Consider the following 24360-nt stretch of genomic DNA (forward strand, 5'->3'; position numbering starts at 1 on the left):
TAGTCAATACAATCAACAGAAAGTTCAATTAGCTTTTGATTTATGATGCCACATGTTCTTTTTTTCATGAATGATGTCATTAACATCAGACTCAGCTGGCTTGTTCATCTGTCTCCATCCAGTTTTTTGTTGAACACAAACTCTCTAAACAGATGGGGAATTTCGTGGCCACAAATGGAATTGTTAATCCTTCATTGTTCTTGTGTCAAACAATCAAAAGAAATTTATTACCAAAAACTAAAAAAGACCACTTTCTGGTCATCAATTAGCAGAGGAGGGGAGATGATAGTTATTTTGCTGAAAAGTAAATCAAAATAATAAAAAACTGCTTTGAAGCATATACAAAAATGGAAAGCTATAGTGCATCTCATCTGTTTTCTCCAATTGCCATTCTCAAATATTCAGTAAAGAAATGCTTCATGTAACACATCCACATACCCTAAAACAAAAGTTAGTTTTTGTACTGTAATTAAGCTATTATATTCCAAAGGGTTTTCTACTGCCAAATCCCAGATTTTATCATGATAAATGTTTGGTTAAATAAATGTTCTAATTCCCTGCAAATTTAAGAGAAACATGAGAAATACTCTGTTTAAGAATAAAAGCTTTTCCCACAAGAATGACATCACTTTTTCCTCTTTTTTTGGTACACTATTTTTTTACTTTGTTGTCTTTGTTAGGATTGACTGTATGCTTTTGTTTCATTTTGTTTTTGTTTTGTATTTTACTTTTTATGATAAAACAATAACATTACAGAAAAAAAATGACATCTGTTGATCACAAAGATGTTCAATTTTTGTTTATGTTCCTGATGACTTTTCAAAGTCTGATATGCTGAACATTTTGTGAAGTGCTCCTTCCCGTGCTCTGGCCTAATAAGAGATGAAATCCAACAACTGGAGAGCCATAGATTTGCATCTGTATTCTATCTGCTAAGAGGAACATTTTAATTATGTCTTCTTAATAAAAACTATATCTGCAGTATGTGTCAACAAATACTCTTATCAAGGAGCTGGAATTGGTGACTGCAGCTTTGGGAACACTACCTTGTTCATGCAACTTGCACCCATTATCAATTATACAAAGATTACAGTCGGTTAATTTTAGTTTGATAGTATGCAATATAATACATGAAAAGACTCTCTATACCTTGTTACAGATTATAGACAGGATGTATATGTGTATATCTGTAGTAACACATCTCCATAAGTGAAGAATACAATATATATGCCATGTCTCATCAAGCAATATAACAGGCATGTTTTTTTCCTAAAGAGCTTTAATTATTGCAATTTTGCAAGGTGGGTCAGCCTATTCAGTTAAAAAATCCATAATTCCTAAATGTCCACTTCTGAAATCTTGTCAAGAAAACTGCAGGGACTTAGCCAGGTAGTCTAGTAAAGGAACAAAAGAGGGATAAGGAAATCGGGAGTGAGAGAGAAAAAAATTGACATATTACCACACATCTTATAGTATTTTATTATCCTGGATAGAAACTGCATTGGATCTCGGTTGAAAAAATTGGATTGGATCTGGGTTGATCCAGACAAAATCCAGACAATCACTAGAGGACATCAAGGAATTAAGAGTTTCTTCAATCATCAATCTCTAATGCATGGAGATCAGATGTAGTAGCCTTAGTGGAGATAAATGCTGTCCACGATTTCTTCTGCCATCCTCTTTTACAAGCAATAAATATCAGAGGACCTTCAGACTCACATTTAAAATACTACCGTAAAACAGTCCTAGTACAAAATCAATAGGGTGCAATATTACAGAGCCAAGAGTTCAAGGCAATTATAAAAACTACAAAGCATTCTTGTTTAAATGGGAATTATGAAGAGAAACTGCTATATGCAACAACCAATAATAATAAAAAACACAACAGGATGTTTTGAACTTATAAAAGTTTTATTCTTGTATCCCTGCTTGATCCAGTTGGTGTGAAATGGCAAACCAGAAAATTCTTTAATGTATTGTTCTCATATGATAAAACTATCAATAATTAGTTCCAGTGATCACCACTAGTGAATGAAATCTGAATATCTCCCAATTATTTATTTATTAAATTTATATTTATTTATATTTAATTTATTTATAATAATTATAATCATGTGTAAAAATAAACATGAATGCTACAGCTCTTAATAGGAAATAACATTTACATATAATCCCCATATAATATTTTGAATTGATTCATCCCCTGAAATTATAAAACACTGCTTAAAGTTAAAAAAAAAAAGAAAATCAGAAACAAATTAATATAATTTCATAGATGCTTCAAACAGGGCTGACAGCTCTTCTTCTGTTTGAGGACGAGGGGATAATTTAGTCACTCTTTCCTATAAGAAGAAAAAGACAGTACATTCTATAAAGTTCTAGGCAAAACCAATAGTTAGATAGAATACAAATCACAGATAAGATCTGGCACAATGAAAACTTTACTAGGCAACCTGCCTTGTGCTAATATACATTCAGTAATTTTATGGTACACAATGTTAGTATTTCAGTACTAAGGGTGCAATCTTATTTCTTTTGGAATAAAGACCTTTTTAATTAAGTTTTGAGTAAATAGAGAAGCCAGGACTCTGTGCTTTCAGCAGGCTTATTATGACGTCATGGCAGATGATGCAAAAGATGGAGAAAAAGAGATCATTGGAGAGGAGACGACGATTTGGGGCATGTTTTATTAAATTTCTCATAATGCTTGTTGCTGTTACTAAGTATATAAATATATATATATGTATATATAACGCTTTTTTTGATTATTAGATTCTGATGCATGTCCATAGTTCAGCAGCTTTATTACTGTTCTTTTTTAGCCATGTGCTGAACAAACAGCCACCTACATTGGATCTAAAGGGCTATGTAACAAATCTGAATGTTCAGTAGAAATACAGACTGTGTTGTGAACTTTCTGAGACTCTGGAAAGTTTGAAAAGTAAGTTGTGACAAAATATATGTGATGTAGAAAATATCTCAGATGTCCTAAGGAAAATTTTGCCTCATATTAGCAAAATTTAATGATGATCTGAGTGTTGGAACAGGAGAAAATGCAAAAATAACAACAAAAAATCTCACACTGCAGCTAATCAGTTTAGGGAATTTGAGGCCCTTCAGAGGTTGGTGACTTCTAACACTCAACATCCCAGGATACACTGCTAGTGATCAACAGTGATGGTCTATAGATTTCCCATTTGTGACCCGGAAAGAATAATAATAGCTTCATGCCTTTTTTTTTCATAACTTCATTTAACTCATGCATACATATACACAGCTGTTTGTTATCAAATGTTGCAATGGAACAGCCATTTTCTGAGAATAAGTATGATTATCATTAAATGTTCCTGAATAAGCAAATGTTTACTTTTTTCTTTTTACTCTCTTTTTGAGACAGAACTTCTATGCAAGAAAAAAAAAAAGAAGCCCTATAACAACTTGTTCTTTATTCGCTGCTGCTAGTAGAAACAAAAAAATATTCTCAGAGCCAGCATGGAAATCTGACCAATTAAGACTTGGTGGTTATTTTCAGAGAAACAAATCTTGCAATCTGTCCTACCTGAGGCAGGGTGCCTTTGACTAAAGCGGGAATGTCAGCTTTTGAATAACCAAGGGCAGATAAGCCATCATCAACACTGAGATCAAATAAAAATTTTCGGAGAGTGTCTGCCAAAATAAACCCAGCATCCTTCATCTTGGCATTACTGATGTTAGCTCCTAAAAAGAAACATCAAGTCTGTAAAGAAATAGTGTTGTAACTTATCATAACATTGAATATCTCATTGATGTATATCTTTACACATTAAAGCAGTTATTTCGCTAAGAACAACATCAACATAAAGTTCATGAAATCACTTCTCAATTAAAGTGGTTTAAAGAATATAGTCTGAGCTAAAATGGGGAACAAAATGAGAGATCAACTTAGCTGCTGTGAAAAATAGTTTGTTTGCTGTTTTTGCATTTAGTAAGACCCATTATTTGGAAGCTGTCCAACCCAAGTTAAAACTTCCCAGATATTGAGAATTTTCATTCTAAATCAGGTATGCTAGCTGGAGATAATGGCAGCCAGACAGGTGAGCAGGGACAGCTGCCAGTCTTGTTTAGAAGAGGGACCACATTCAGCATTCCATTGTGGTTTTGTTCTGTCACTTTAGAGAATTTAATTCTAAAGTAATTGAATTCAACTCAATTCTAATTTAATTGAAATCTAACTCCTGTCAACATTCTCAAATTAATGTTTTCCCCCTTGCTTATTGGACCTATCTTCTTTCATGTCTTATTTTTCTTTCCCAAGGCAAGCTAAGGCAAGCTCAGTGCTGATATAAAGCCAGATGGAAACCTGTGTTTCTTGTACTTTACTCACACTAAACTTTCTGATATGCACGTGAAAAGAGTAGCATATAATTAAATTATTAAGTTCAAGACTATCAGGAGATGTGTGGCCAACACAAATTTGAATTTTAAAAGTGAATTAGTCATACCCATGGAGGTTGACCTGCTAACATTGCAACGTAACATGCAACATAGATTTATATGGGCAGCATATTTTAAAAACTTGGGAAACACTAAGGAGCACAATCAAAGTGGGCTACTCTCTTCCTGTCTTACTTGTGTGCTTCTGGAATATACCGGTACCTGGTTTTCTAGGCTGGATGAAATGAACCATTGATCTGACCCAGCCATTCCATTCATACATTCTTAAGGCATTGCAATCAAAAGGAGTGGAATGTTTTTACATAACATCAAAGTTGACCAGGCTAACTTCTGTTACCAGACTCAATATCAATGATCTTCTTTATATCAGTTCCAGTAACCTCCACAGGTTAAATGAGAACAGCTTTTTCTTTTCCTAGACAGTTTCCAAAGTCAAATCGCCAGGAAGGGCAAACATTGTCTCCATCTTCTCTGGCAGATTTTTTTAAAAAAATGTATGACTTTTATCAACAGACTCATACCCATTATTTGGGCAGCCTCCAAGTGGCGCTCTGGACACATTGGTGCTGTGAAGGTAAACACTGCTGGAGAGGTGAGGATGACCGAAAGGCCATGTGGCTGAAGCAAAACAAAACAAAGCACAGCACATTTTATTTAGACATATTACCAGAGGTGAAATGCTACTGGTTTGCTCTGCTTTGGGCGAACCGGTAGTGATAAAAACTACCGGTTCGGGCGAACTGGTAGTTTAAAAAAGCTACCGGTTCCTTAGAACTGGTAATTCCGACGATCAACTGTGGTGTGGGGTTTAGCTTTGCTAGAAAACAGGATTTCCTGCTTTCTAGCAAAGCTAAATCGCGCGCCACAGCTGAACCCCCCCTCGCTGTTGTACTTACCTTCCCAAGTCTCCTTTTGACACGTACTGTGCATGCCAGCGGTATCAACCGGTAGCAAACCGGTTCGGATTTCACCACTGCATATTACCAATAATCATCAACAGAATTCACTGAAAAATCATAGTAACAAACTTATATCATTATGGACAAAGGACTAATGGGTATATTAAATTGTTACCACTAAAGAATGATCCACATTATAATCCTTTGCTTTATAATTCTTCACCAAACCGGAAATTGGATAAGACATGCCATGGCTGGAAAGAACAAAGAACTTCAATTAGTACCAAAATTATGGAATAAAGAAATCATATAAACAATTTGAATAGATACAAGTTAATAATAATGTAATTGTCCAGAAAAAGGTTACAGAAAAAATATTTGTGAGTGCCTCACCTCCCAATTTTCTCAGCCAAAGTGTGTCTTCATTTCAGTTGTACAAAGGAACTGTTACTAATGGTGATATACTGTATTTTTCGGAGTATAAGACACACTTTTTTCCCTCCTAAAAGAGGCTGAAAATTTAGGTGCGTCTTATACTCCGAAAAATACGGTAATCAAAACCCAACTGAATTTCCCTACATTGTTTATTTTGAAGCCTTTTGATTTTTACCAAGCATTTGTTTTGTTAGTGCAAATAAAAATGACTTACTTAACTTACCAAAGATGTACACCAGCATTTCCAAACCCAATGCCAGCAAAAGCACTTGCCAGATGCATGTTAAATCTTGCTTCTTGATCTTCTGGATTCTTTATGGCTCTGCCCATAATAACAATATTTTATTCAAGAAAGCAGATATGTTCATATGTAGAAGATAAGTTCTTGTAGCATGTTAAGTGTTAACAAGTTATTACTCTTCATTTTTTCATAGAGAATAAACCCTTTGTTTGTATTTTAGCAGAAAGCGTATTATTTTTCATGCAGAAAATCCCAGCTTCAGTTTGCTCAATCTGATGGCTTCCAGCTGCATCATGCTACAATTCTATTACTAGCTTTGCTATGTAGGAATGAGGATAAGTGACTGTTGTAGGACTGTTAGGTACCATAGCTTATGATGGGAAATGCTCTGCAAATAGAATGGACAGCAGCAGACTATCCAGACAACTTGTTTAATCTACAGAAATATCTTCCTGGTTTCTCATTTTATCAGAAAATGGATAAAAGAAAGATCCTATCTCTTTTATATACAGTGAACTGAGGATGCTGCTTCATCTGTCTACAAATATTGATAGAATTTTTTGAGGAATCCTTGAGGACTGGAAAGGAAGATCATTTACATTCCTTGTTCCCTGAAGAAAGGATATGACAACTACCAATATCAGTATTCAAAATGTACATGTTGGAAAGAAACTCAAACTATCTTGATCAAGAGTGTGATGCATTGCATTTGTTCCGAGTTAGCATCATAAAGGTTTGTGTTCTTGCTTTAGAATAACAGGGTTGGAAGGGACTTTGGAGGTCTTCTAATCCAACCTCTTGCATAGGCAGGAAACCCCACACTACTTCAGACAAACGGTTATCTAATCTCTTCTTAAAAACTTCCAGTGTTGGAGCATTCACGACTTCTGGAGGCAGGTTGTTCCACTGATTAATTGTTCTAACTGTCAGGAAATTTCTCTTAGTTCTCTTAGTTGCTTCTCTCCTTGATTAGTTTCCACCCATTGCTTCTTGTCCTGCCCTCAGGTGCTTTGGAGAATAGTTTGACTCCCTCTTCTTTGTGGCAACCCCTGAGATATCGGAACACTGCTATCATGTCACCCCTAGTCCTTCTTTCCATAACAGGAGGACTGTGAGTATCCAAACTTTGTGATGTGTCAGATTTCCTTAGTTGGACTTTGTAATTGCTAGTCTTTCAGTAATGGGATGCCCTGCACAATTCCTCAAAAATTTGGCTGGGAACAATGGGATTTGTAATCTAACATATCCAGGTAGCACTATTTTATGGCAAACTGTTTTATTTGTTCCTTATAAATTTATTTCAGGAATTAGCCTGATTAACCCAAATCCTAACCCAATAGGACTTAAAAACCCATACAACACAGATAGTATATTTTAAAGTTTAAGTATTAATTTGGATACTGAAAGGGAAAAAAAATTAATACAAAGATAAAAGGTCATTTGAAGACCTGTACCTCTTTAAGTATTTAGAAACAATCCGTAATGCATGGACAGCCCAGACGTCACTGATGGGGTTGCTTCCTTGATAAGCTGGCCGATTCACTGGGTTTGAAGGACAAGGGCTGCGCTGGTTGTAGGGAAGAGCAGTGTAGGATTCAAGAGCATGGCTGGCAGGTTGAATGGGGAAGTGGGAGAAATACGGTATATAAGAATTTGACTTTATGATTATTTCCTATAAGGATTTACAAATCAATATTATTTGGAAAGCAGAAGGTCAATTACTGTTCCTGACCTTTTCAAAATGGTAAAATGTTAAAATACCTTCGTACCTAGACTTAGTGCAACTTTTTCCCAAATATATTGAGCTACCAATAAATTACATACAGGGTTTGGTTATGAGAGGATGAATGTTCTCCTAATGCTTCTTTTATTCCTCCTCAGGACCAAAAATATTCCCTTATAATTCATTAAGGTCAATTTAAACAAAAAAAGTTGAAGTACCGTTATGCTTCAATAAAAGATAACTAGGGCTTGTCCTGATGAGGTCAAATGGATTACTTATTCCACCTTTTTGTCCTCAGAGAGACTTTTGGCTGAATGCATAGAAAAGCAGGGAACTACAGTTGGAATTGTAGCTAATGAGGCAAAAACTAGACCTCATTCCCAATTTATTTGTTTGTATGTAAGGCAAAAGCAATAGACTTCAGGATTCCACAACCTGTTGGGTGTACTAACTATATCCAAGGGACAGCCAACCTATTTCACTGAAACTCTATGTCGAGCCCCGTCCGCCATGTCTGGCACTCAACACACGAACCGCAACTAAGGAGGACTCGGGCGGACGGATGGTCTGGACCTCAGGAGGTAACTGGTTCCAGAGAGCTGGGGCAGCCACAGAGAAGGCCCTCCCCCGCGGGCCCACCAGCCGGCAATGTTTAGCTGCCGGCTAGGATACGGAGCTTGGCAAGGATACACGGGTGTTCATAGGGGCAGTGATACGGATGGTGATGGTAGCACTGGGTCATAAACATAAGCAGAAGGTGTGGGAGGTGATCGGAGGAGGATAACGCAAGCCGAGACTCTGCTTTGCTTCTCTTTTGAAATGCTTCCTATGCTTTTCCCCTACCTGTGGACGGAACTGCCTCTTATCAGACCATTGCCCAGGCTATATATCTTCCTCATGTCTCCCAACATCATTCCCACATGCAGAATCATCCCAAATTGTGAAGTTATCTAATGTATACCAAAAAAGTGTATAAAATGTACTTACCAAAGCACATCAAAACCACTATTAGCTGCCACCCGCTCTGGCATATGGAGAGTATGTAATGGGTCAATAATACCCAAAGAAGGCTTAATGGATCTAGATGCAATTCCTAAATATAGAAAAATATGTATGTATACCTAGAAATGAGAACTTTCTAAATAGATTTTGCAATAATGATTAAAAATGATTTACACTATGCAAAGTATTAGACCCTTTCAAATAATTAAGAATGTTATTGAGATTTAAATAAAATTTCAGAAAAGAAGTTTTTTTAAAAAAGCCAAGAGTTATTATAAAATAAAAATAAATGCATATGTACAATCCTTACCAGTTTTTACTTTTAGTTCTTTGTAATCAAAAATAGCAACTCCAGTGGTTTCACTTCCAGTTCCAGCTGTTGTAGGAACTTTTGAAAAGAGCAAATTAAATTCAATAGTACATTTAGCTACACATCATTACACACACAATAACATTCATCAGAGGTGGGGAATGTGCTGCCCTCAGCTACTGATGGCTTATTATATTACAACTTTACTTCAAAAGCTGTAGCAACTTCATCTGGAATTCAGTAGCACATATATGAATTTATTACTCATCATGAGTTATTTACTTATCAGTAAACCAACCAATTTATTGTGAACTGTCAAATAGCCTGTACAAGGTTGTCAGCTGCTATATTATATCCCAGTATCTGCCTTAGGAGCAATAAAATGTCATGACGTAGAATCATTCTGGGAAAAATGTTGAAAACTAGGAAAAAATAATTGTAAAACAAGAGTGAGAAGAAAAACTTGAGCAGACTCTATTATAATGAAAAGTATCTGTTATCGTTAGAAAAGTTCTCTAGCTATGCAAGTATTTCCAGGGTGTGATTTCCCCATATAGCTCAGAGATCCAGTCAGCTCCAATCCAGTGGTGAAATCCAATTTTTTTTACTACCAGTTCTGTGGGCGTGGCTTGGTGGGCATAGTGTGGCTTGGTGAGCGTGGCTTGGTGGACGTGGCAGGGGAAGGATACTGCAAAATCTCCATTTCCACCCCACTCCAGGGGAAGGATACTGCAAAATCCCCATTCCCTCCCCACTCCTAGGGGAAGGATATTGCAAAATCTCCATTCCCATCCCACTCTGGGGCCAGCCAGAGATGGTATTTGCCGGTTCTCTGAACTACTCAAAATTTCCGCTACTGGTTCTCTGAACTGCTCAAAATTTCTGCTACTGGTTCTCCAGAACCTGCCAGAACCTGCTGGATTTCACCCCTGATCCAATCAAATTAGTTTACAAAACCAATTCAAGTAAGAGAACTTAAACCTATCACACAAGCTCTATTGTTTTACAATCACCCCCCCCACCGCAGTCCATAGATTTTCCTTACCTGCTATCAGAGGTTTGAGCTGGACTGTAATAGGCTTGCCTTTTCCAATAGGAGCATTGACGTAATCTAAGAAATCTGATTTTGGACTTGATGCATAGAGATCAGCAGCTTTACAAGTATCTATGACTGAACCCCCGCCTACGGCAACATAGGAGTCAAACTCCCCCTTTTTGGCAAACTCAATGGCATCTAGGAAACTTGAAATGAAAAAAAAAATCATTTCAATTGATTTTATACTTATCCAATTCACAATTTATAAAATATTGTAATGTGTCTAAGAGTCACAGTAATATCTAGAGTGCACAACTTCTCCATCTCTGCCTAATTATTCCTGTAGGTTACACAAACGTAGGGAAGGATAAATACCTTTGGTCTGTGGGCTCCACTCTCACATCATCATAGATTTGGAAGTTTATGCCATTGACTGTCAGAGAATCTAACACTGCTGTCATGGGAGGAAGCTGACAAAGATTCTTATCTGTCATCACACAAACTTTTTTAGCACTCCAATTCTTCAAGTCCTATAGTAAATGAAAATGTAGTTAAAACAAAGAAAGTGAAAGGGGAAAAAGACCAATCTGAAAATGGTGTTCCATCATAAAACGCCAGATATTCAACTTGGTAGTTGGCTGCCCATTCTAGGGCTCCCAAATTATCCCTCACTAACTTGTATCTTTATGTGGATTTCTGAAACGGAAAGAACAATTAACAGATTAACACAGTCTCAAAAGATATCTATTGTAACATCTTTTCCAATTGGATCCAGTTGGAGGAGTATAATAATTAATTCCTTGATTGCAACATTGCAAAAACCAAAAGAAGTCTTTCCAAATCAGGGTCTCTCCATATGTATTCGATTTCAAATCTTGCAATCCTTAGCTGACCTAGCCAAAAACAATGGCAGACGCAGGATATTTTATAATAATTCTGTTTCATATGATATAGATATAATGCATGTAACATTTCACAGAAGAATTAAGTAACCACTTTTTTGAAATATTAGAAACTAGTCTATACCATTCCCACTTCTTTAGTAACTCCCTCTCCATATCGGATATTGGAAACAGCCATCTGGAAAGTAAACAAACAACAACATTTCAGTAAAAATAGTTTATGAAAGTATGCACACAAGTCACTTTTTAATATAACTAATGGAAGTGTGCCTTTCAACAAGTAGCAATTTGTTTACTGTCTTTACCTCAAAGGCATAGTCTGTTTTCCCCAAAGCAATGTCTTTAGTACCTGGAATGAAAACAATGAAGTTAGCTTGCTGTTTAGTTTATGGAAAACCACAGAAATTCTACAGGAATGGTTATTGCGTTTGGGGTTCTGTAATGTTTTAAGAATTTCACCATAGAGATGAAGGCAAATCTATAAAATGCCATCCTTGTCATGGAAACTGAAGAGATATATAACAGCTATCATAAAGGCATTTCCAATCACAAAGCAAGCATTTATCAGAAAGAAAATTGGCATGATGACTCTCTACTACCTTTTTAAAATTTTCTGATACTCTAATACTCTTGGGGTTCAACTTTTTTAGGTACTATTTTTAATTTCAAGAACACCTCTAGGCCTAAGGCTGGCACTTTGCATTCTGCCATCTTCCTGTTTAATTTCATCTAAATTTAAAAGAATCTTTAGAAAGATCAGGGAACAGATTCATTTTTCTCTCCCCTTCCCTTCCATATTTGCACTTCCGTTCCAAATATGGCATTATTTCTGGACTTAGCAACATTAGAGTAGGCCTATTGAAAAAAAATAGTACTCACCTTTATAATAACCAGGTTATTGCTTTGCTATCTAGCTAAGTCTAGAGCCAATCCAGCCATATTTTTTTCCAGAGTGCAGCACATATATCCATCCATCCATCCATCCACCCATCCCTTCCTATACAAAAAATGAGACATTGGTTCCCTTGCTCAGTCAAACCACTTCTGTCTGGAAGCAGCATTCAATATTTAGTTTCTGAATTTATGGCCAAGCAATTAAGCCATGACAATAAGTTTACTAATAAGCCTTGGGATGCAGTGATGCACCCAACAATTAATATAGAAACATTTCTGTTTTCTCTGTCTGCGCTTAAACCCGCTGTCTTTGGGTTGCTTGTTATGCTCTCTCTCATCGGTTCTGCTCACGGTCGACTTCCTCTAATGTCTGAATCTGCAATAATTTCTGTGATTAATTTGACATCCCAACAACATGTCAAAGCCACTTCTACTATTTTCTTTGGATGGTACAATAGAAATCCTGCTGTTTTATTATCTGGCAGAGCTAAGCTTTTGTTAAAGACTTTATTGGTCTTGCAAAATTATATGTATTGTTCTCTTTGGAACATGTGTATTTTTGAAACATAGAATGGTTCTGAAGAGGACTTGCAATAAAGCCACTCTTTTACCATTTCATTTATCACTGTGGTTTAATGTTTATTTTTTTGAAATTTATATAGAATTCTTTTTCATTAAATTATGCAAAGTGGCAAGAAAAGTAAAAACAAAATAACATACCCTTCACTCTCTCAGCCCAACCCACCTCACAGGATTGTTGTTGTGTGGAAAATAGGAGGAGGAAGGTGTATGTGGTATGTTCACCACCTTGAGTTATTTATAAATAATAATAGACAGAATAAAAAAAATTAAAATAAAATAACCAGCAAGTTTTGCTTTGTAAATGACCAGGTTCAATTACTCCTATTGCTTGAACTGTTTTAACTGTAACCTACTTTCAGGTTTTATTTTTAAGTGGAAGCTGTATAGAAATTTTTCAAATAAACAAATTATTAAATTCAACAGTACATGAATCAAACAAGAGTTATTGTAATATATATGTGTTGCTCTTCCTCCAGGCAGTTTTTTTTTTTTACTACATGTTCTGTGGGCATGGCTTGGTGGGCGTGGTGTGGCTTGGTGGGTGTGGTTTGGTGGGCATGGCAGGGGAAGGATACTGCAAAATCCCCATTCCCTCCCCACTCCTGAGGGAAGGATATTACAAAATCTCCATTCCCACCTCACTCTGGGACCAGTGGTGGGTTGCTCCCGGTTCGGCCCGGTTCTACCGAATAGGTAGTAACTTTAGGAAGTAGTTCTCCGAACCGGTAGTAACGGCAGCCAGGCCACACCCCCGAACCGATTCCCCGGTCGCTGCTTGCTCGCCACCCGAAGCTGACTGGAGCAAAGAAGCCTCTCAGCCGCCTGGCCACAGGGTGTCGAAAAGTCCTTCAGCCGGTGAGAAGAAAGCTGCGCATGCGTGAAGATAGCGGCAGCGACTGGAGGTCTTTCTGGCACTGTGCGCCAGTGGCTGGGTGTAAAAGAAGCCTCTCGGCTTCCAAGTTTAGCAGCAGGCTCAGTCCCTTCACACAGGGTCGCTTTTCTCCGCACCTGAGAAAGATCAAAAGGTGCGGAGCAGCCTTTAATGACAAAGTCGCCTAGACGAGGTAAAAGAAAACAAACCACTGAAGGAAGGAGCCCACCAAAGCTGCCAGCATTACAGCCACCACCACCCCTCCCCGCAGCTTGGAGCTCCAAATGGAAGAAGTCCTCGGCTGTTGCGAAGAAGGTACAAAGCGACTCTCAAAGAGAACAAAGCGGGCGTGGCGCACCCAGAGCTGCCACTTCTTCGCAACAGCCGAGGAGCGATGCCAGCAAAGAAGGCGGCTAGATTGGAGGGAGGCATAGCCCCAGCTCTCTGGGACGAGTAAACAAGTGTGGGGAGGCGAAGGGGAGCAGACTTGGCTCTCTGCGTGTTGCACCCCCCCTCCCAGCCTTCGCTCGTGCCTCTGTGCCACCAGCATCTCCCGAAGCTGCCGCCGTTGGAGCCGTGATAGGGACTGGGGCAGCTCGGTAGCAGCCATGAGCCGTGCTTTCCTCTAAGCACTGGGGGCGGCAGAGGGAAACAGGTGCTTCTCTCTGTGAGACTTGGAGAAAACTCATGGCTGCTAAAGCATCTCAATCAGCTACAGCCCAGATGAGCTGAGGAACTGCAGGGAGCCTTCTGTGTGTTGCATCCCCCTCCCAGCCTTCGCCTGCACCTCCGTGCTGCCAGCGTCTCCTGAAGCTGCTGCCGTTGGAGCTGCAACAGGGATGGGGGCAGCCCAGTAAGCTGGGTGCCCGAAAATGGTGCTGAGGTGCGGGGGGAAGGCTGGGAGGGGGTGCAACATACGGGAGGCTTCCCGCAGTTCCTTGGCTCATCTGGGCTGCAGCTGAGTTCGCTGCCCTGAGCTGGCAGAGTAGGTTGTTCCGGCTGCAATCACGAGGAAGGACCGTCAGAGGCGAGAAGGGGCACTTTTCGGCCAGGAAGGGCAATGGAGGGAAAGCAGAGACGACCACTGCCACCCCACGTGTCCCAACCTGGATATGGTGCCGGAGTGTCAAAAAAAAAAAAGTTTCAAAAAGTCCCAAAAATTTTAGCCACCTTTTCAGTGGGCGTGGCTTGGGGGGGGTCATGTAACTGAATGCGTGAGTGATGTCATGTTGGCCACGCCCAATCAGTCAGCGCCCCCCCACCTAGCCACCCCCACCGAACCGGTAGTAAAAAATTTTAGAACCCACCACTGTCTGGGACCAGCCAGAGGTAGTATTTGCCGGTTCTCTGCACTACTCAAAATTTCTGCTACCGGTTCTCTGAACTACTCAAACTTTTCGCTACTGGTTCTCCAGAACCTGTCAGAACCTGATGGATTTCACCCCTGCTATCACAGTATCTCCCGGGATCAGGGGATTAGCATTTGAGAGTTTCACAGCTGACTTCTAACAAGCAAAGTCAGTGGAGACCACAAGTCATAGTGACATGACGTCTCACTTAACAACTGTTGTAAGTTCAGCACAATCACGTGATCTTTCACTTAACACCTGCATCACTTAATGAAGAAGTTGCTGGTCCCAACTATAGTCATCGAGGACTACCTGTATATTATTATTATTACATGTAACATTGTTATACATAAAACATAGTATTTTTATATATAAGTAAAAAATAACAGCATTTGAGGAAACAGAGTTAGTACATCCTACATGTATTTCATCGTATGAATATACAATCAGGAGTTACCAAGGAGGGATTGTTTCTTCTGTTTTGACTCAAAGAAACACATGTTCTAAGATTCCAACCCGCACTCCTCCAAACTCTTAGATACTTTGCAATTCATCTAAAATCTGCTACCTATTAGATAATTGACCATGGGGAATGAAAAGCATTCTCTCCCAACCAGGCTAGGCCTTCCTATACAAGCGTTGTCCCCAGACATAAAAGTTCTGATACAGCACCAGACACAGCATGACAATATGCTAACAGTATGCTGTCCATCAATCCTTAGATTTTAACTCTTGAAAAATATATTGACCAAGTTTACTTGGTAAAATAATTAGTTTGTAATGATCATTTAATAATTAATGGAATAATTAATGTACTGACATAGATACACACACAAAATAACAGTTCACCTTGACTGTAAGTGTGAGAATGAACTGGACACATGCATCTATTGAAAAGAAAAAGGAAAATGATTACTGTAACGAAGTATTGAGAGGAAATATCAACTTTGTCGATAGAAACAATTGATAACTTTAAATCACAAGCATATTCTGCCACCTAGTGGCAATTACCTTTTATTGAAATGTCAATAATTGTATAACACCACAATCTAATCTGAATTAAATTTAAACAGGCCTTAAAATGAGGCATTTTACATTCGTTTGCAATGTAAGATTTCAATCCCAGTTATTTATTACATCTATTAATGGCAGTTTATCTTTGCTATGTTTTATCTTTTATTTTATAAAGTAGTCATAGGGGCAACAAACTATTAAGACTTTAAAGAAACTTTCTAAGGCTAAGAGTATGCTTCATGTTCACTTTGCCTAGCCCTTTGAACCATGTTTATCGAACAATTTCATTGGCTCCTATGGCATGTGTTTACATTTAGTGGTGCATATAATTTAAAGCTACTTATTAAATTACTGAATTCTCATGTGTTTATTATTTTGCATAGGCTCATTGCTCCTGGTACTACCTACAGTCTTTTAAAACTGAGGCAATTTGAACATTTTATACAATAAACATTAATTTGTGGTCCATTATTTTAATAGAATTCAATAAATATGAATAAATCTCTCATGTCAACGCTTTCCACCTACTGTCTCTAATCCATTTATACCTACACATTTTTTGAAATATCATTCAATTCATGTTAAAAATGAATTGCTCTCCTCCAAAAGATATGTTTACATGGATTGTTTTATTTATATTTTTTAACAGGGAAAACTACATAGGAAAATACATCTTTATTCCAAACAATTACTAATTGGTTTCATTTTTCTTCAGTGAAAAAAATGTTAATTTGAACATTTTAATTACTATATTTTATATTTCAATATTTCACCCCCTTCCCAAATATTGCAATTCTATCCAGAGTGCCTATGCTGCAGACAATAGCATTCAGTACATGAATAGTATTAAATAAATAAGTTTTGATTTGATTTGTAAATTACAACTTTTCTCTGTGTTGTTGCTCAGTTTACTATGCACCGAAGTCCATTTCTTTTTCTTTTCTTTTCTTGGTTTTTTTGTATTTACTTGAAAAATAAGATGTATAAACCAAAGTCCATTTCTGAGTTTGAGCAAATAATTTTCTGAAACAGAGACTAGCATTCTCTTTGTCTCTCTCTTAGCAGGACGCTAGATGGAAATAAGTAAATTAAGGTTATCAGCTTCCAAAGGTAATTATCCCCGAACTTGGCTTTAGGACCTGTGGGATTCTCAAGTCTTTTCTTACACGGAAGGATTGCTGCGGTTTTGTTTTTCCTAACGCTAAACAAACGAAGCTTCCAAGCCCGATTCCAATTTCGTGGCAAGTAAACCAAGTAAACCAAGCTGCTTTTGCCAGACGCTCCCAAACGAAGTTTCCAAGCCTGATTCAAATTTCGTGGAAAGTGAGCCAAGCTGCTTTTGCCAGGCGCTCCCATAAGAAGCAAGAAACTAAGGCACAAACTCACGCTGCCAGCTGCAGCTGCTTCAGCAAACGAGCCACCTTCTCGCGTCCTCCTCCTGCCATGACTTCTGCAGCTCTGTTTGAGATAGCAAGGGACGACGGGAAAGCAAAGTTAGGACAAATTGAGTAAAGAGCTTTAAAGAGAAAGGAAGAAATGGCTGTTCCTATATTGGGCAATCCGCTGCAGCAGCTCACTGACAAGGGGAATAGGCTTGGGTTCAAGGTCCGGAAGAGTACAGCGATGCGTTTACCTTTTTTCAGGCTTTTGGGACATTAATTTAGAGCATTAGCCCTAGTTGGTGGATATCTTACCTGATTTCTTCATCCTAGCGTTTTCTCACAGGTGCGGGGTCCGAGGCTGACTGCATTGCTGTACCACGACACATATTGAATCACAAACTAGCCAGCCATACGTCTTCATAAACTCTGCTGGTTTCGTTTATGGTTCATTATGCTGTGTGACCACAGCAAAATTGGATTGCATAAACCATGGTTAAGCATGGGTATGAATGCTGTTAACAAAATCTTATTTTCTTTGGAGTTATAGGCTGTTTCTTAGCTCATGCAAAAAATTATGTCTTTGCGTAGGTAGAATGTGTTGATTCGCATGAAGATAATAGAGGCCAGAAAATTGGACTGCCAGTTTTCTAGGTCCTTATTTGGGATGTGCAGTGCTTTTAGCATCTCTACAGTAAATGCTAAGCACTCTGTATTCAAGTATACTGTGCTTAAACGGCATATACTTTTTGGGTATAAAGGTGGAATATAAATCAAATAAATAATGGACATGTTGGCTTTAAAAACACCATTTTCCTTATATATATAGAAATGAGAAAAGCTATTGGTACCCTTAACTTTGCAGGTACATTTGCTGCCTTGCGTTATATATTACCAACAGTGTGTGAAAAGCTGGCATAGTATCCCTAGGAAATCTACAGAATGCATGACTTTTTAGGCAAAGTATGAAATGTCTGTTATTTTAATATGCTAAATACCAATTGTCAACCTTTTCTTCACTCCGGACCCTTTTTCAATACCACAGCATGGCCACAGATCCCCAACACTTAACTCAAAATTTAAATCATGACATTTCTTCAGGCCTTCGTGGACCCCCTGTGATGACATTGTCCCCCACCCCACGCCCTTGGGAATCACTGCTATATACTGTACTTTCTCTAGGCTAACCCTAAGCCTTTACTGAAGAGACTTCATTTTCATTTATATGAAAATGAAAAAATACAAAATAAAGTACAGGACTTTCTTACTGAAAAAAAAAGAGAGAAAAAGACTAAAACTTGTTGCAACAAGGAAGGCTAGAATGGCATTTTAGCAGTATTTTATACTTTGCTGCTTTGCCTTTTGGCAAAAGTGTGGGAAATAGTGTTTCATATTTTGATGTCCTATTTTTAGCATTCTATAGATTTTCTAGACATTCTATAAAATGCCTAATTTCACAGTGACAGCAACATATAAAAAATAGCATATACCATTCTTAATTCCGTAGAACACTTTCTCATACAACAATGTAGTGTTGTAACCAATAAAATTAGGTCCCACCCTCCACGGAAAGTATCACATAAAGTGGCATATTTTTATGTTCACTGAGACAATCTGTGTCCTGTTTGTTTAAATACTAATATTTAAATGTATGACCAATGTTAGATTCATGTTTAATGAGAAACATAAATCCAGATAGGTAATGTCAACAAAGTGATACAACTACCGTAGATTTAATTTTTTTTTTTTTTTTAAATCCTTTTAGGCCCTGGTCACCAAAAGTGTCAAGATTAATTTGCAAAATGGGATTTTTAAAGGCCAAAGAATATTCTATTTCGAAGTATAAAAATGGACATGAATAGTTTAAATATCTGTATTTGTTACTTTATGGTTCACTTGAATCCCCACTTACGTAAGCAGCAGATGAGCATGTGCATGCGCACTCTATTTGCGTGAGGGGTGGGCATGCTTGCTGTCCGCTTGCACAAATGGGAGCCACGTGTGCACATGTTTGCCACTCACACGAAACCATCCTCCTACCCCCACCACCGGTATGCAAAGCCGGAAATGGGGAATTAGGCTAGACTACTGAATAGAATTTCTTAACACACACACACAAAATTTGTTTTCAAATAAAATTAGCCAGGTCTAATCTAATTGTCAATTATAGCGAAACAAGCCTTCTGTGTCGTATTTGCTGTGATACACTAGGCCCTATTATTCATACCTTTAGTACATCTTTTAAAAACATATAATTTTTTTTATGCTGACCTTTCCCAACCATTGACTCCATCTAACATTTGTTTTTAATAGATTTTATATTCCTATAAATCACTTTGGGATTTTTAACATATAAAACATATACATGTTTTTAATAAAGTTGGGCTTGTTGGGAATCAGAAGTTTCCATTGTGGTGATTAAATTTAAGATTTTATGACTCCCTGCTGCTAAGAGCAGCAGAAAAACAACTTACAGAAAAAAACATAGGGTTTTTATTTAATGTCTTCAATCTTGCTGTAAGAACAGTGGGCAAGTACATACATTTATTTATTTATAAATAAATAAAGTACATATATCCACAAACATACCCCCATACAGAATTTAGTTTTACTGAAATCGGGATTCATAGTGTCAAAATAATGAAAATGGTATTTTGATGGAGACAATTTGACATTTTATATGCAGACTTATAATCTCAACATATATATCAGCCTGATTGTGCTTATTATCAGGGAACGTCTTATTTTGGGGAAAACAGGGTAAAAGAAAGTCAGTTACCATGATATAAACACAATATTCTTCTAGTGATTTGCTTTCAACCTGGCTGACAATTGAGATACTGTAATTCAGATACATGCAAAAGAAATACAGAAAAAATTAACACTGCAGCTCACCTCCTGAGAGATGTCCATTTCAATTCTCATTTAAAAGGCTTATTAGAACTTTATTATAAACAAAGCAGGTCCTTCTATATATTTTTATATATTCTATATATTTCAAGTCCTCAAGTCTTATTCTTTGAAGTCACTCCAATCCCCAGTAAAGTCATTGTCTGAAGTGTACATCTAAGGTGTTTCTTCACCTTAGTTGTATAAATCTTTTTTTATAAACCTTTCTTTATAAATCATTTTTATTTATTGCCAATGTCTTTATACACTCTTTAGTCAGGCCCCACAAAGTTCTTTGGGGGTTAAAGGCCAACGTTAAGTCACAATAGGTTAAGTTAGAATAATGTTTAACTTAGCAAGTCCACATTTTGTTGCAGCATTGTGTAAAATAAACCACTTGTCTGCTATTTAGCTGGGATAAATAGCAACCAAAGCTCATTTTCTTTTCCTTTTGCTGTTGAAGCTTCCAGATCCCCCCTGATTCCCTCTGCGACCTGCTCCTGCGCTTTTCTTGCCCCTGGCGTTTCCGGACCTCTGCTGCTGCCGTCGACCCCTCTTGCCCCGCTGGTCGCGCTTTTTGCCTTTGCCTCTGGCAGCTTCGGCCTCCTCTTCGCGGAGCTGCTTGTTGACCGCTCGGGTCAGGTCCAGGGGCGGCTTCTTGCTACTCAGGCTGCGGGCTAACTCCAGGTGCCGCTTCTTCTCTCCTTCAAGGTCTCCCAGCAGCGGCTGGAAGCGACGCTTCTTTCCGCGGGCTGTGTTGGTCTGCGCGACGGCGGGCTCCTTGGCAAGGCGAGGTTGGAAGCGGCCGCGGGAGGCGGTGGAGACGCGAGCAACGACGGAGACGCGGCCCATCTCGGCCCGGTCTTGGTGGCCCGTCGGGTGTAGGTCGGCCGCCGCCCGGCCCCGGTGAGCGCGCGCCAGGTTCCTCAGGCGGTTGAGCTCGTTGCGCGCCACCCGCTCCCGCTTCTCCTGGAGCCGCTTGGCGAACTGGTCCTCCATCGGGTCGGCCGACTCCGGCACTTCCAAGAGCCATTCGCGGGAGGGATCCCCGCCGGCTCGTTGGTAACCCCAGCGCCGCCGCCACTCTTTGGCGGCTTCGTCCCAGACCAACGTGCCGCGCTTCTTCCGCGTCGGGCGGATGCCTTTGAGGCGCGCGAATTGCTCCCACTTGGTGGGCGGCCGAGGTTTGGGCAGCGGCTTTTCCCTGGGCAACCGCGTGGAGGGTTCGGGCAGGCGGCCCACCACGGGCCCCGCGCCCCCTTCCGCCCGCTCCGACGGCAGCGCCCACAGCTGGCCCACCAGCAACTGAGTGTTATCCCGGGCCAAAGCGCGCAGGAGGGGCTCGCGCTCCGAGGAGACTCGCGCAAGGGCGCGCGGAGCCGGGTTTTTATCCACCGCCAGTAAGTTGCCGACGTCGAACTCCAACTCCAGCTCCTTATGCACCGCCACGCTGCGGTGAGTCTCCGCCTCGCGCTCTTCGGCGCGCGCCAGCAAATCCTCAACCAGGAGGGTAGCCATAGCCACGAGCGGCTTCGCACGTGGCGGAAAAAAAAAAAAAGGGCACTCTCCTTTTCCTCGCGCCGGCTCCTAAGAAGGGGTCAGGAAGACTACTTCCGGGGCGAGCCTACATTAAGTTCCGGTTGTGCCTTTTCGCGGCGTCGTTTGTATTTCAAACGTCGGAAACCAGGGCTCGCGACTGATAATAGTCTCGTAGGGTATGGGTGGGTGCGTGCATGGTATCCTGGGGGATGTAGTCCTCCATTGATCGGGAAGTTTGCTAAAAGAAGGGCTTCTCATTCTTTCAATGGTCACGTAATTCCAGATATAACGAGGGGTTTACTGTATCCTAGTCTCGCTCGTAATTTTTACAAAATAACAGAGTTGGAAGCGGGGGTGAAATGTAAAATTTGTTACTACCAGTTCTGTGGGCGTGGCTTGGTGGTGGGGTGACTGGGTGGGCGGGGCCAACTTTTTTATCCTAATGCTTTGAAAAGCCTCTCTGCCGATCAGGCAACTCAGCTGGGATCATCAGAGACTTTTCAAAGCATTTTTTTTTTTTACCACCTCTTCGGCCAAGAGATTGCAGAAAAAAATGCTTTGAAAAGCCTCTGACGATCCCAGCTGAGCCCTGCGATCATCAGAGGCTTTTTTTTTTAACTTTTAAAAGCATTTTTTGGTGGAAAGAGGTTGTAGAAAAAATGCTTTAAAAAAAAAAAAAAGCCTCTGATGATCGTGCGGCTCAGCTGGGCATGGTGGATGGGGGTGGGGTGGGGCAGGGATTTTTGCTACTGGTCCTCCGAACCACGCCCGCCACCATTGCTACCGGATCGGGCGATCCAGTCCGAACTGGGAACATTTCACCCCTGGTTGGAAGGGACTTTGTAGTCCAACCCCCTGCCCAAGCAGGAGAGCCTACCTACACCATTTCGAACAGATGGCAGTCCAGTCTCTTCTTGAAAGCCTCCAGCAGCCGCAATTGCTGAAGGCAAGCTGTTCCATTGGTTGATTGTTCTCACTGTCAGAAAATTTCTCCTTATTTCTATACTGAATCTCCTTGATCCGTTTCCATCCATTGTTCCTTGTCTGGCCTTCGAGTAGCTTTGAAAAATAGATTCTCCCCCTTCTTTCTGTGGCAGCCCCTCAAATATTGGGACACTACTAGCATGTCACCCTCGTCCTTCTCTTCATTAGGCTAGCCATGCCCAGTTCTTGCAACTGTTCTTCATATGTTTTAGTCTTTAGGCCCCTATTCATCTTTGTTTCTCTTCTTGTGCACTCTTTCTAGAGTCTTGATTCAGCCGGTTTTATCCGGCTCCGGTGAACCAGTAGCAGTGGCTGTGGGAGGGTCCGCCCACCTGCGTGGATATCATGATGTCACTGTTTTGTGACATTTTAAGCCTCTGGGCATGCGCAGAAGGCTTTGCACATGTGCAGATGACGGTGCACGCACATTGGCGAACAGGTAGAGAAGGTAAGTAAATTTCACCCCTGGTCTCAGTATCTTTTTTTATAGTGTGTATTCTAGGTGTGGTCCAGTGGTGGGTTGCTACTGGTTCGCTCCAAATCAGGTGAACCGGTAGCGGCGGTGGAAGGCTCCACCCACCTGCCCGGACGTCATCAAATACACTCTGTGCATGCACAGAAGCTTCTGCGCATGCGCAAAAGGGGTGCACATGAATGAACCGGTAGCAAAGGTAAGCAAAAACCACCCCTGGTGTGGTCTTACTAAGGCTTTATAGTGTGGTATTTGTACCTCACACAATCTTGATTCAGTCCCTCTGTTAATGCAATTTAGGATTGCATTGGCTTTTTTGGCTGCTGCCACATACTGCTGGCTCATACTGTATTTAATTGACTGTCCACTAGGACGCCAAGATCCCTTTCACAGTTACTGCTATTAAACCAGGTTTCACCTAGTCTGTACGTGTACTTTTGGTTTTTCTTGCCTAAGTGTAAAACTTTACTTTTCTCTACGTTGAATTTCGTTTTGTTAGATAGGGCCCAATGTTCCTGTCTGTCGAGATCCATCTGGATCTTAAGCCTATCATCTAGAGTGTTGGTTATTCCTGCCAGTTTATTATCATCTGCAAATTTGATAAGTTCTTCTTCTATTCCTTCATCTAAGTCATTTATGAAGATATTGAAGAGTACTGGGCCTAAGATGGAATCTTGTGGTATCCAACTGCTTACTTCGCTCCATGTAGATGTAATACCATTAAGGATTACTTGTTGAGCATGGTTTGTCAGCCAGTTACAAATCCATCTGGTAGTAATGCTATCTACCCCACTTTTTTCTAGTTTACCAAGAAGCAGGTTGTGGTCAGTGGTGGGATTATTTTTTTTTAATAACAGGTTCTGTGGGTGTGGCTTATTTTGGTGGGCGTGGTTTGGTGGTCATGTGACTGGGTAGGCGTGGCTAGCTGATCATGTGACTAGGTGACCGTGGCTATGTGTATAGGGTCTACTCAGAGGGCTGAAAAAAGTCATTTCTGACCAGTCCTCGCACTTTTGACTGGTCCTCACACTTATGACCATTCTCACATTTATGCCCGTTGCAGCATTCTTAACAACCGTGTCACTCATTTCACAACTGCTTCTCTTCACCATGGTGACAAGATAGGGCGAAAAATGTAAAATGTGAGGACAGTCGTAAGTGCAAAGACCGGTCAAAAGTGCGAGGACCGGTCAAAAATAACTTTTTCAGCCCTCTAGAGTAGCCCATATGCGCAAAAGGACTACCCAGAGGGTTGAAAAAGTGATTTCTGACAGGTCCTCACACTTTTGACCGGTCCTCACACTTATGACTGGTCATCATTTATGCCTGTTGCAGCATTCTTAACAACCATGTCACTCATTTCACAACTGCGGTGCTTCATGTGACCGGGTGGCCGTGGCCAGAT

At 40.0% G+C, this 24360-nt stretch overlaps 2 protein-coding genes across 5 annotated transcripts; both read right to left on the minus strand.

Annotated features, from left to right (window-relative positions):
- Nucleotides 1–1892: 1892 nt before the first annotated feature.
- Nucleotides 1893–17450, minus strand: ADHFE1 (alcohol dehydrogenase iron containing 1). Of its 4 annotated transcripts, XM_070940510.1 has the most exons (15): nucleotides 17387–17450; nucleotides 17079–17150; nucleotides 15528–15565; nucleotides 11288–11331; nucleotides 11107–11160; nucleotides 10456–10610; nucleotides 10090–10286; nucleotides 9045–9122; nucleotides 8720–8825; nucleotides 7464–7616; nucleotides 5992–6090; nucleotides 5509–5587; nucleotides 4956–5052; nucleotides 3560–3717; nucleotides 1893–2342 (listed from the first exon to the last, which is right to left on the minus strand). In XM_070940510.1, exons 2-15 carry the CDS (start codon nucleotides 17135–17137, stop codon nucleotides 2259–2261), a joined length of 1401 nt encoding a protein of 466 aa, XP_070796611.1. In that variant the 5' UTR covers nucleotides 17138–17150; nucleotides 17387–17450; the 3' UTR covers nucleotides 1893–2258. The 4 variants fall into 4 exon arrangements, with proteins under 4 accessions (XP_070796611.1, XP_070796610.1, XP_070796612.1 ...); XM_070940509.1 differs by lacking the exon at nucleotides 17387–17450 and having other exon boundaries at nucleotides 17079–17185; XM_070940511.1 differs by lacking the exons at nucleotides 11107–11160; nucleotides 11288–11331; nucleotides 17079–17150 and having other exon boundaries at nucleotides 17387–17414.
- Nucleotides 17451–19549: 2099 nt separating this feature from the next.
- RRS1 (ribosome biogenesis regulator 1 homolog) lies at nucleotides 19550–21784 on the minus strand. Its single transcript, XM_070942244.1, has one exon. The coding sequence runs from the start codon at nucleotides 21476–21478 to the stop codon at nucleotides 20396–20398; it is 1083 nt and encodes a 360-aa protein (XP_070798345.1). The 5' UTR covers nucleotides 21479–21784; the 3' UTR covers nucleotides 19550–20395.
- Between the last annotated feature and the right edge of the window lie 2576 nt (nucleotides 21785–24360).

The sequence above is a fragment of the Pituophis catenifer genome, unplaced genomic scaffold (assembly GCF_029215685.1).
Source record: "Pituophis catenifer annectens isolate HBS135680 unplaced genomic scaffold, rPitCat1.0.hap2 SCAF_3, whole genome shotgun sequence".
NCBI classification, from domain to species: Eukaryota; Metazoa; Chordata; class Lepidosauria; order Squamata; family Colubridae; genus Pituophis; species Pituophis catenifer.